General features: G+C 42.5%; 2 protein-coding genes across 11 annotated transcripts in view; one reads left to right on the top strand and one right to left on the bottom strand.

Moving 5' to 3' along the window:
• Positions 1-360, bottom strand: part of HMBOX1 (homeobox containing 1) — a 152,766-nt gene extending 152,406 nt beyond the window's left edge. For all 9 annotated transcript variants that reach the window (XM_053578433.1, XM_053578436.1, XM_053578434.1 and 6 more), the window contains exon 1: positions 78-360. The gene's annotated coding sequence lies outside the window, so the exon portion shown is untranslated. The remainder of the gene's footprint in view (positions 1-77) is intronic.
• Positions 361-647: 287 nt separating this feature from the next.
• Positions 648-12,695, top strand: part of INTS9 (integrator complex subunit 9) — an 80,233-nt gene continuing 68,185 nt past the window's right edge. The window contains exon 1 of one of the 2 annotated variants that reach the window (XM_053578423.1): positions 648-882. In XM_053578423.1, coding sequence (XP_053434398.1) covers positions 778-882 — 105 coding nt within the window. In that variant the 5' untranslated portion in view covers positions 648-777. Of the gene's footprint in view, positions 883-972; positions 1,192-12,695 lie in introns of those variants that run through there. The other variant, XM_053578424.1, reaches the window with a different exon arrangement.

Genomic DNA, 12,695 nt, shown 5'->3' with positions numbered 1-12,695 from the left:
AAAAGGTTCTTAAAGTGAAGAGAAAGAAGTGAGGAAAGAGACTTGAGGAAGTCTGGTTTCAAAACCGTTCGACTCACCTCGGAATCCTTGCTGAGTTCTCTCCGCCCGGCACAGCCCCCTCCCCAACGTCCCAGAACGAAGGGCTGAGGGAGGGAGGAGGGAAGGCGGGAGGGGGAGGGGTGTCTTCCGCGCGGGCCGCCCGTCGGGAGGGGGCAGGGGAGGGGTGGAGGCCGGCGCAGGAAGAGGAGAAGGGGGAGGGGTGGCCCCTATCTCCCAGTCTCCCCCTGAAAACCTCCCTTGTCTCAATCACATCAGACTGACTGTCTTTGTCTGGCTGACAACCGCCATATTGATATCAACAGCCCCGCTCCCACCTGCTGCCTCCGGGCGTCTCTGGGAGTTGTAGTTCCTGCCTCCCCTGAGCCAAAGCGTGAGCCGGGCGCCCGGAGGCCCCAGGGAACTACGATTCCCGGCAGGCCCCGCGCGCGTCCGCCTTCCCACTGGGAGGAGGGGAAAGGGGACTTGGAGCCGTCGGGACTACACATCCCAGAATACCGTGGATCCCAGGTCCATAGAGGGGACATGATATCATGCTGGGGTGAAGAGGGAGGATGAACTGGCGGCGGGGATGAATTTGAGTTGACGGAAGGAGGCGTCCAGAGAGGAAAGGGAGAAAAAGGAGAGACGACCACAGTTCCCATGATGCCTGGAGGGGAGACTACATTTCCCTTGGTTCCTCGCGAAGGGGCGTGAGGACAAAAGACTGCAAGTCCCGCGATGCTCCGGGCGGGCAGGTGGCGGAGATTGAACCGGAAGACGCTTCTCGAGTGTGTGGAGTTCGGTGACTGTTTTTTGAGCAACCAAAAGTCCGATATGAAACTGGTGAGTCTTTGCTCCTAGGTTAGAGGGCAAAGGTAATGCCATATCCTTTTGTACCCCTTCGTGTCCACTTTTGCCAGGGAACCGTCGCAGAGGAGGGGTGGCAGTTAGGAAAATGGGAAGTAGTGAGGAAAGCTGCTTTTGTTGTTGAGGTGTGAATTTCCTCTCCTGCCCGCCTTCCCAGGTCTGCCAAGAGGTCTTTTTCACTCCTTGGCGGGTTCATTTGGTCCGACGAGAGAATAGCTCTGGTATATTTCTTTACCTACGAACTGAAATTGGGCACTAGGTTTGGACTTGTTTCTCAGCTTCCACGTGAGTGTTATAATAGGTTTTTACCAACCTCTTTCTACTGGACTGGCATTTGAGTAGCTCATCTAACTACCGTTATGGAGATTTGGGTTTGATAGAAGGAAAGAGAAGAAAATATCAGGCAGAACCTAATCACTTAGTAGATACTCTGTCATATAGGCTCCTCAGTTCATGGTGTGATGTTGGGAGGATTTGAGTGGTGAACTCTCCATAGGATTTAGATGTTCACAGAGGAAGTGTTCTGGCATTCCCCATTAGGGGAGTGTAGAGATCGCTTCAGCCAAGACTAGGTGAAGAATGCTCTTAGTTGCCTGGAGAAGTCTGCAACACAAAGTTCAAACACTTGGCTTATAGGAAAGCTTCTTAGACCTTTGTTTTGAGCTATTTTAACTCTCACTGTGCACACAGATGCAACAAATTATTTCAATAACGTTGAATTGGTAATCGTATAGAGAAACAGGTGTGAAATGCTGTTTCTTAGTCTTTTAAAACTCAAATTCCTGCGGCCAACTTATTGTTAAGCTTTATTTTCTGGAATTTTTGTGCAAAAAGAGAAAGTTTATTTTCTTTTTTCCATTTATATGTAATAGTTATTTAAATACACTTTTCTTTGTTTCTTTTTTTTTTTTTGAAACAGAGTCTTAGTCACCCTGGGTTTGAGTGCCATAGCGTCATAGCTCACAGCAACCTCAAACTCTTGGGCTCTAGTGATCCTCTTGCCTCAGTCTCTGAAGTAGCTGGGACTTAAAGCACCCACCACAACACCTGGCTACTTTTTCTATTTGTAGAGGAGTCTCACTCTTGCTCAGGCTGGTCTTGAACTCCTGAGCTCAAGCAATCCACTTGCCTTGGCCTCCCAGAGTGCTAGGATTATTGGCATGAGCCACTGTGCTCAGCCTAAATATGTTTTTCCAAAACACCAGCCCACCTGCCCTCATTCACTATTCATCATAGAGGAATATACTCAGCAAGGTCAGCAACTCCCAAACTGTGTTGCTATAAAGGCATTTATGTAAGAAGAATGCAAGTCAGTAAACCTTGAGAACAAAGATTTGCCTCTGTATCAGTGTGCTCAACATTTAAGAATGCAGAATTGAAAGTCATAACAACCTTACAGAAGCATACAATCCAAAGAAAAAGTTAGAAAAGTAAGCCAGAATTATAATTCACTGTGTTTCAGGTACAAATAGAGTCACGTGGCTCGGCGCCTGTGGCTCAAGCTGCTAAGGCGCCAGCCACATACACCTGAGCTGGCAGGTTCGAATCTAGCCCGGGCCCGCCAAACAGCAATGGCGGCTGCAACCAAAAAATAGCTGGGCGTTGTGGTGGGCGCCTGTAGTCCCAGCTACTTGGGAGGCCCAGGCAGGGCAATCGCTTGAGCCCAAGAGTTGGAGGTTGCTGTGAGCCGTGAAGCTATGGCACTCTACCCAGGGCTACAGCTTGAGGCTCTGTCTCAAAGAAAAAAAAAATAGAGTCACATTTAAAGGGCTTTGGGAATTGAGAGGACAAATGATAACTGGGGTGCTCAGGGACAGCTTTCTGGAAAGGTGACTCTTGAACTGAAAAGAATAATTAAGCCAGGGCCTTCCATGTAAAGGGTTAGTATATAGGAGAAAAAGGGTTTGTTACCTTAATGGCTGGAGCCCAGACCCTGGGTCCTCTGTACAGGATAAGGCATATTTGGTGTAATTGGTTTAAGAAGGCAGTGAATTGGGCGGGTGCAGTGGCTCATGCCTATAATCCTAACACTCTGGGAGTCCAAGGCTCAGGAGTTCAGGGCCAGCCTAAGCAAGAGTGAGACCCAGTCTCTACTGAAAGGACAATTAGCCAGGCATTGTGGCAGGCACCTATAGTCCTAGCTACTCAGGAAACTGAGGCAAGAGGATCGCTTGAGCCCAGGAGTTTGAAGGAGCTATGAGCTTCCACACCGTGGCACTCTAGCGTAAGGCGATAGAATGAGACTCTGTCTCAAAAGAAAAAAAAAAAAAGGAGGCAGGGACTTAATTGTGAAGTAGTTTTCCATGACAGCTCATTTATGAGAGTTGTCAGAAAACCAGGATTTACTTTCCATATACTTTGGTTTGCTCATAAATCCTCCTGCTTAATTTATTTAGAGATGTGAAAACCTAGAAGAGAAAATTATTTTTTTCCTTTAAGAACCAAAAGATGCCTCTAGGAAAAGGAATTATTCTATTGATACTCCTTCTCTACTTTCAAACCATTTATTACCTACTAAAACTCATTTGGTGGTTAGTAGATACATGATCTGGAGACCGAGTGCTATGGCTCACACCTGTAATCTCGGAACTTTGGAAGGTGGAGGCAGGAGTTCCAGATGAGCCTGGTCAAAATAGTGAGACCCCAGATCTACAGAAAGTTTTTAAAATAGCTGAGTGTGATGGTGCATGTCTGAATGAATATCCAGCTGTTGGGGAGGCTGAGGCAGGAGAATTGCTTGAGCACAGGAGTTCAAGGTGTCGTGAGTGATGATCAGACCATGGTGCTCCAGACTGCATGACAGAGTGAGACGTTGTCTCTAAAAAACAAAAATTATCTGTACTGCAGAACTCCTATGAACAAACCAAAGTGGTTTCAGAAGCCCTGTTGCTCACTGAGTTAGCCTTGTGCGTCATGCCTCCCAAAGGATTAGAATAAATCCTCCTGTGGCCTTAATTTTTAAAATTTTCATGTATAGGGACATGTGGTAGGTTGTGTTTTAAATTTATATCTTGAAACAAAAATACATTTTATTGATTATATTCTCATTTTTTGTGATTGACTTTCCAAAATACCTCTCCCAAATACAACCCATGACCACATCTTGTTAGTTCTTCCTAAATGAAAGTATCTTGGATAGGTTCTGTTTCTCTCCCGTGCCACTAATACTGCCGTTGGATGGGCTCTTTTCACCTGACACTTGGAATTAAGCAGGACCCTCCAACTGGTCTCAGTCCTAACCCTCTCTTATCCATTCTGGTGACTGCATTCAGCAGTTGTTTAAAATTGCACAATTCCATAAAACCCCTTCAGTAGCTTCTTTGCCCTTAAAGTCTTAGTCTTGACTTGGTTAACTTGGCCCTGAGAATGTGGCCCAGCCAACTTCTCCAGAGCTCCTGCTCTCTCCGTTCTAATTATATTAGACATCTTCCAGTTCCTTGAAGTCACCTGTTCTCTTTTGCCTCTGGGACTTTAAATGTTTCATTAGGGGATGGGCATGGTGGTGCATGCCTGTAATCCCAGGACTTTGGGCAGCTGAGGCAAGAGAATCACTTGAGTCCAGGAGTTTGAGATGAGCCTGGGCAACATAGTAAGACCCCATCTCTTAAAAAATATTCCATTTCCTACCAGTCTTTTTAGCCTGGCTAATTGCTTTTTGTATTTCAGGTCTTTATTTATTTATTTATTTATTTATTTTTGTAGAGACAGAGTCTCACCCTATGGCCCTCGGTAGAGTGCCGTGGCCTCACAGAGCTCACACCTCCAACTCCTGGGCTTAGGCGATTCTCTTGCCTCAGCCTCCCGAGTAGCTGGGACTACAGGTGCCCGCCACAACGCCCGGCTATCAGGTCTCTATTTAAATAACATTTCTTCAAGGCTCCTTTGAATTAGGTATCCCTGTCATGTGCTGGCATGGCACACTTCCTATTTGTATAGCACTTGTAATTGGCGTTTGTGTCTGCCCCTGGAGACACATGGAGGGTCTGTGCATTCCCACAGTCTGCACATAGAGTGATTCCAATAAAAGATTTCTGAGGGGTTATCAAGGCCAGTGAATACTGTTGGGAAAAGATTAATGGTGAAGGTTAAAAGATCACAAAAAAACAAGCTGGAGTGGCTCACTCCAGCCATCCTCACACCTTTCACTGAGGTGGGAGGATTGCTGGAGCCCAGGAGTTTAAGACCAGCCTGGGCAACATAGCCAGGCATGGTGGTACACATGTGTAGTCCTTGCTACTGAGTGAGACCCTGTCTTTTAAAAAAATTACAGTAGGCCTGGTGCCAGCCACATACACCTTTTCGAATCCAGCCTGGGCCCTCCAAACAACAATGATGGCTGCAACCAAAAAATAGCCTGGCATTGTGGTGGGCGCCTGTAGTCCCTGCTACTTGGGAGGCGGAGGCAGGAGAATCGCTTGAGCCCAGGAGTTGGAGGTTGCTGTGAGCTGTGATGTTACAGCACTCTACCGAGGCGACAGTTTGTGGCTGTGTCTCAAAAAAAAAAAAAATTACAGTAAACAGCTGTCACAATAAAAAAGAATTCTTGCTGCCTTTTATAGAACAATTATTATGTGCCAGGCAGAGCACTGGGTATTTCCTATATTATATGATACTGTCCCATTTAATTCTTTGATGTAGGTGATAGTATTCTCATTTTACAAATAAAAAATGCAGGCTTCAGGGAGATGAAGTGGCTCAAAATTACACAGATTAAAAGTGATAGAGCAAGATCTGAGCCCATGTCTCCCAGACCCAAGAGTGTTGCTTAGAGAGTGAAGGGTCTGTAGCAGTATCTGGCACAATGCTAGGTTATCTCTTAAAGGGAGTAGAGCACACACTCAGAGAAATTTTATCCAAGACTATTTTAAAAATTAGTCTTAAATGTGCGTTTGGTTCAATGAAGATCTTTAAAAAGGTTATTGGTTAGTTTGGGAACTTTCTTGATATAATCTAAAGGGCCCCATATAAGAGCATACCAATTGAGCGCTAAAGTTAGTCTTTTATGTATTGTCCAGATTTAGCTCTGTGATACCATTTAAAGTTCTCTAAGTTTGGTGATTTTTCACACACACCCCCAAAACAATGGATGCCATTATAATGTAATACTTGGGTATCTCCTTCTTAGATACTAATTCAAAGGATTGGAATAACTGATCTTTAAAATATGCAGTATTTGGGCAGCTTTATCTAATAGAAGAAAATTTATTGGCATTTTCAATTAACCAGAATCATTTTAGAAAGAACTGGAAAATTAGCCTAATTGGGTACCCTGACGGCCAGTTCAGTTAAGGGTAGAAACTAAAATTCACCAGCATCCTTATCAAAAGACTATGGAGCAAAAAATACTGAGTACATTGATAGAAATTAAGTTTGAAACATCAGGGCCCAGAAACTAGTTATTTAAATAGGTGAATATTAAAGCAAATAAAATAGTAAGAAGCAGTGCAAGAACGGAGCGCGTACGTGTACTTTCTTTAGATAGTGCCAAGGATGGAGTAAATCTTCTAGCTTATTCATTCGACAGAGATTTATTATGCAACCACAGTATACCCTTGGCATTCAAAGTTTTAACACTTTCCATTTTAACCATTACATTTGACCCCAGAGATCTATGACGGAATTATTTACAATTTTGCTGAGGCACAAATTTGAATGTGACTTTAAGATTAATGATAATCCTTTGCGAGTGAGCCTGATTGCCTCAGAATCCATGGTTCTCTGCAGAGTTATTGTTGCTCTTTTGTCAAAGGTCTGAAAGGAAGGTCGTTTAAATGCTTGTTACACTATACTTACTGAATTTGATGCAGGAAATTACATGCTGTAGTTGTACTCACAAATTGAAAAACTCGAGAATGCCATGAAATATATTCTTTGATGGTCTGTGCTCCTTGGTCCAAAATGCCGTTTCATTTCTACTGGCTCAAAATTTTAACTTGCCATTTCTCCTGGGAAAACGGGTGGAGCAAAGAAATGAATTCATGCTCCCAGTGGAAGATAAGTAAAACACCAAGTTCAATTGTAGATTATATAGAAGATTTTTGCATGAAAGGGGCAAAACCAAGGTCAGTTCAACAAATCATTAGAAAGAGGTGTGGTTAATCCTCATCTTGGATCTGAGAGTGTTGGATTCTCTCCCCAATTTACATATAGTTGTAGGATCCTTTAGGCTTCCTGGAATTTGAATCAAGAACAGAAAATCTTTTGCTATGAATTTTAAGCATTGAAAATTTTACCAGTGCTTAATTTCAGCTATTGCAGTAAGATAGTTAAAATGTCAACCTGATTTCACGTTTTCTGTTGGTCTTTGCTGGTTGGTTAGAGTGCCCTCGTGTGTCTTTATGATGTAATGTCATTTTAAGCTTTTGAAAGGTCATTCGTTATCACAACCTCAGTATGATAGGTTTTTTCCTTTTATGATTTCTGCAAACTCTGAAAAGCCATGTGTGACATAAGGCCAAGCTACATACTTTGTTCAGTAGTACTCTGTGATAAAAATGGATATTTTGCCCTTGGGCATTTCACAGTCTAAAATTGTTACTCTGAAGATTAAATCTGTTATACCTATCAAGGCGAAAAGGTATGCCAATGACAGATTTTTTTCAGTAATAATAATTGATTTGAAAACAAGAAATCTGACTTACCTGTGGTTAATCAGCAAAGCCAGAGACTGTTCTTCTAATGCAAGCCTTAGGACCCATTGCTCTTGTTACAACAGCAGTAGCACATTTATTTTGTGACTGGTTTGCTCTTGAGCACTCAAGTCCTTCTGCCATTTGCTTTGGTGCTCAGCGAGAGCTCTATCTGCAGAACGGTTCACAGGAGCTAAGGGTGCAGTGCAGCCACCAAACTCAGTAAAACCTAGTCATCTGGCTCGGTGACTGTAGCTCAAGCGGCTAAGGCGCCAGCCACATACACCAGAGTTGGCGGGTTCAAATCTAGCCCTGGCCAGCCTAACAACAATGACAATTACAACTGAAAAATGGCCGGGTGTTGTGGCGGGCGCCTGTAGTCCCAGCTACTTGGGAGGCTGAGGCAAGAGAATCGCTTAAGCCCAGGAGTTGGAGGTTGCTGTGAGCTGTGATGCCATGGCACTTTACCCAGGGTGACAGCTTGAGGTTCTGTCTCAAAAAATAAAAACAAAGAACCTAGCCATTCTGCATGAAAAATGTGCTCCTAAACACCAAGAGGAATATAGGCATAGACCAGTCCTCAGATCTCCATCATCATTCGTTAATTTGCTCAGCACATCTTTGTAAACCCCTCTGTGCTAGAAGGGTACTGAGTATATTGCAGGGAACAAAACAGGTTTACTCCCTGCCTGTATGGAACATAAAGCCTAGTGGGCTTCCTGTACAATTCAAACAGTGTTACAGTGAACGTCCTGTAGAGATATCACTGGGCACTGACTCCAGTATTTTTTTAATATAATGGTCAAAAATGTATTTCATTGTATCCAGCAATAGGTCTTCTTAACATTGTAACAGTTAAGGCCAAATTGCCCATTAGTTTTCTGTTGTATCAGTAGTATATGAGAACACATTTTCCTACTCTTGCCAATGATGCTGTTTCTTTACTCTTTTTTTTTTTTTTGTAGAGACAGAGTCTCACTTTATGGCCCTTGGTAGAGTGCCGTGGCGTCACACAGCTCACAGCAACCTCCAACTCCTGGGCTTAGGCGATTCTCCTGCCTCAGCCTCCCAAGTAGCTGGGACTACAGACGCCTGCCACAAACGCCCGGCTATTTTTTTGTTGCAGTTTGGCTGGAGCTGGGTTTGAACCCGCTGCCCTCAGTATATGGGGCCGGCACCCTGCTCACTGAGCCACAGGCGCCGCCCCCTGTTTCTTTACTCTTAAGATTTGTCTTCCAAATGTAATTTTCTTCTATCTATCATCACGCCCTCTCCGTCTACTGTATGAGCAGACGTCAGCCATATTTAGTAAAATGTCCCTAGAGTAGTGATTATAGATGTGGGAACATGCACCAGAAAGGGGAACAAATACAAAAACATAATGGCAGCGAGTCTTTAAAAGATTGTGTGAACAATCTCTGGTGTTGCTTTGAAAATGCCACTCGTGGATGCAGGACTGAAGAGGATGGTACTGTGGGATTAAGGAGATGGGAGAGGCAGCGGGGCAGGTGTGGGCAGAAGAGATTCCCCCCAAAAGTGACTGCCAGTGAGATGAAGCTAGGGGTTGACACGTCAGGCAAAATTTAAAGCGTGAGAAAAGGCAAGAGTGAGACAGAAGGACAGCAGGGGACCGGGGGAGAAAAGAGCCAGCCCAGAAGGCCTTCTGTGATCAAGATTAAGAACTGGGCGGTAGAACTGCGCTGTGAGAAATGCAGGGGGTTTGAATTGTCCACGACTGACCGTAAGCCCAAAGGAAAGGCCTTAAAGGTCTAAAATAGTTAAATTTTTTGAAAGCACAACTGAAGGAACTTTAGGTCTCTCAAAGATAATCACCCAGATGATGTTCAAGTGATTCTTCAGTAGGAATTGTAAAACTAACACTTTTTTTGCTCTTTAGGTAGTTTGTATTTCTTCCCTTGTGTTTATGAAGGGTTGAGGAGGTGAATAATAAAATGTCTTATCTAATCCATTTCTCAGATTCATGGCTTAAGCAGAGATCCTATTTTTCTAACTACAGCATTTCTACATTTTTCTCTTTTATTAAAATAAAAGAAGATACAGTTAGATGTTCTAGTTTGATAAGCTGTCCCATATTTTTTTCCACATGTGGAAATATGAGTAAAAAGCAGTAGTTTCAATATGTAAAGGTTATTATTATTATTATTATGGTTACCTCTTTTTTTACATTGTTTAAACAGCTTTATTGAGTTATAATTTACATATCATAAAATTCATCCATTTAGAGGATAAAATGGAGTGACTTTTAGTAAATTTACAGAGTTGTGCAACAGTCACCACAATCCAAATTTAGAACATTTCCATTACTCCAGATAGGTCCTTCAGTCCCATTACTACCTGGCAACCGCTAATCTCCTTTCTGTCTTTGTAGATTGCCCTTTCTAATCATTTCCTATAAATTAACTCATGTAGTGCAGAGTCTTTGTGGCTGACTTCTTTCACCTAGTGTAATATTTTTGAAGTTCATGCACATTATATCGTGTATCTGTTCCTTCCATTTCAGCGCTCAGGAACAATCTGTTATGTGGGTATTCTGGATTTTTTTGTTTGTTTTATTTTTGAGACAGAGTCTCACTATGTCACTCTTGGTAGAGTGCGATGGCATCATAGCTCATAGCAACCTCCAACTCTTGGGCTCAAGGGATTTTCCTCCTTCAGCCTCCCTGGTAGCTGGGACTATAGGGGCCTGCCATAACACCGGCTATTTTTTTTTTTTTTTTTTTTTTTTTTGAGACAGAGTCTCACTATGTTGAGTACTATGGTTTCACAGCTCACAGCAACCTCAAACTCTTAGGCTTAAGCAATTCTCTTGCCTCAGCCTCCCAAGTAGCCAGGCATTGTCATTGTTGTTTAGCTGGCCCAGGCATGGTTTGAACCCACTAGCCTCAGTGTATGTGGCCGGCATTGTAACCACTGTGCTACGGGCGCTGGCTGTTTTTTTGTTTGTTTGTTTGTTTGTTTAACAGGCCCTAGCTGGGTTTGAATCCACCACCGCCAGAGCGTGTGGCTGGCGCCCTAACAAGTACGGGTGCCCACTGAAGGATAGTCTGTTTTGTTTATTCCTACACCAAGAGATAGACATTTGGATTGTTGCCACTTTTTGGCTGTTATGACTGTATGGACATAAGTTTTCATTTATGATTTCTTCACGTTTTCACTTTTTTTTTTTTTATATTTCAAATTGCTGTGAGGGTACAGATTTTTAGGTTACATTGTTCTCACTTCCAGTGTAAAGTTCCAGTTGTAAAAGAACCCCTTGCCCAGGGGGTGTGTTGTACACCCTCACAAGGTGCGTATGAGGTGAGATCCCGCCTCCTACCCTCCCCTTCTGTCAGTGGTCCTCCCCTCTGTTCCCTTCCTCCCCCTTCCTTCCTCTACCATTGTACTAGACGATATTCGTGTTTTATTGTTCATATGAGCGTATAATTGCTTATGTACTGGTTTCATGTTAGTATGGGGTACATTTCTTGCATAATTATGCTGGCTAGAACCTCCAGGAAAATGTTGAATAGAAATGGTACAGCCAGGTGTTCTTGATTTTTTTTTTTTTTTTTCTTCTTCCAGTCTTAGGGAGGAAATATTCGGTTGTTCACTTATATGATGTGAACTGTGTGTTTTTCCTACATGCCCTTAATCAAGTTAAGGACATTCCCTTTTGTCTAGTTTGTTGAGTGTTTTTATCATAAATGGGATAGGTCTTGGATTTCGTCAGATGCTCTTCCTCCATCTATCTAGGTGACCATACGGTTTTTGTTCTTAATACTAATCATGCGTATTACCTTAATTGAATTCGGAGTGGTAAGCTAGTCTTGAATTCCTGGGATAAATTCTACTTGGTCACGGTACATAATCCTTTGTATTTGTTACTGAATTTGGTTTGCTAAAATTTGTTGAGGATTTTTGCACACGTATTCAGGAGGGATATTGGTCTGTGTTCTCTAGTGATATCTTTGTCTGGATTTGGTATCAGAGTAACATGGTTCCCATACAGTAAGAATAATATTTTGCAAGAGTATATGAAGAATTAGTACTTCTTTAAATGTTTGATAGAATTCATCAGTGAAGCCTTCTGGTCCCCCGGTCTTTCCTTTGTGGGAATGTTTTAATCGACTAATTCAATTTCTTTGCTTACTTTAGCTCTTTTCAGATTTTCTATTTGTGTATTACTTTTTAAAATATAGCAAAATATACACAGCAAAAATTTACAATTTAGCCCACTTTTTAGTGGCAATAGGTATGTTGTTACTGTTGTGTGATCATCACCATCCATATACCGAACAATTCCATCATCCTGGACTGTACCTGTTAACCACTAACTCTTCATTCCCTGTGCCCTGCAGCCCCTGGCAAGTCCATTCTGCTTTCTGTCGTTGTGCACTTGACTTCTCCAGGTATCTGACCTGAGTGGAATCAGGCAGGATTTGTCCTTTGTGTCTGGCTTTGTTCACTTAGCATAATGTCCTCCAGATTCATCTGTATTGTACCATGTGTGGCAATGTCCTTTCTTTCTAAGGCTAATGTCTCAGTGTATGTATTTACCGTGTGTGGTTTATCCATTCATTCCTCAGTGGACATTTAGATCGCATTCGCCCTTTGGCTACCGTCAGTGCTATTGTGAACGTGAGTATACAAATGCCTGTTCAAATCCTCTTTCAGTTCTTTGGGTACACACCCAGAAGTGGAATTGCTGATCATGTGGTACTTCTGTGTTTAACTTTTTGAGGGACTAACATACCGTTTTCCACAGTGGCTATACCTGTACTCTGCAATGCGCAGAGTTCTGAATTCTCCACGTTCTTGCTAACACTCGTTTTCTGTTGTTTCGTTGTTGGTGTTTTTTCTTTTAATTAGCCATTTCAATGGGTGATACGAGTGGTTTTACTTTGCATGTCCCTAATGATTAGTGATATTGAGCATCCTTTTGTATTTTTTCACTTAGGTATTACATGCACATTGTTTGTTTTTAAAAAGCAGCTATATAAGGTAAAAAAAAAAAAAAAAAAAGAGAGAGAGAGAGAGAAAGATCCCCTTACTTTCCTCCCCAAGAGCAATTTCAGTTATCAGTTTCTTTTGTGTTTTTCAGAGATACTCTGAATTTTCGTGCATATATATGATTTCCACATCTTTTTTTATTTTTTAAAT

Source organism: Nycticebus coucang, chromosome 24 (assembly GCF_027406575.1).
Source record: "Nycticebus coucang isolate mNycCou1 chromosome 24, mNycCou1.pri, whole genome shotgun sequence".
Lineage (NCBI taxonomy): Eukaryota > Metazoa > Chordata > Mammalia > Primates > Lorisidae > Nycticebus > Nycticebus coucang.
This window is presented reverse-complemented; position numbering and strand designations above follow the sequence as displayed.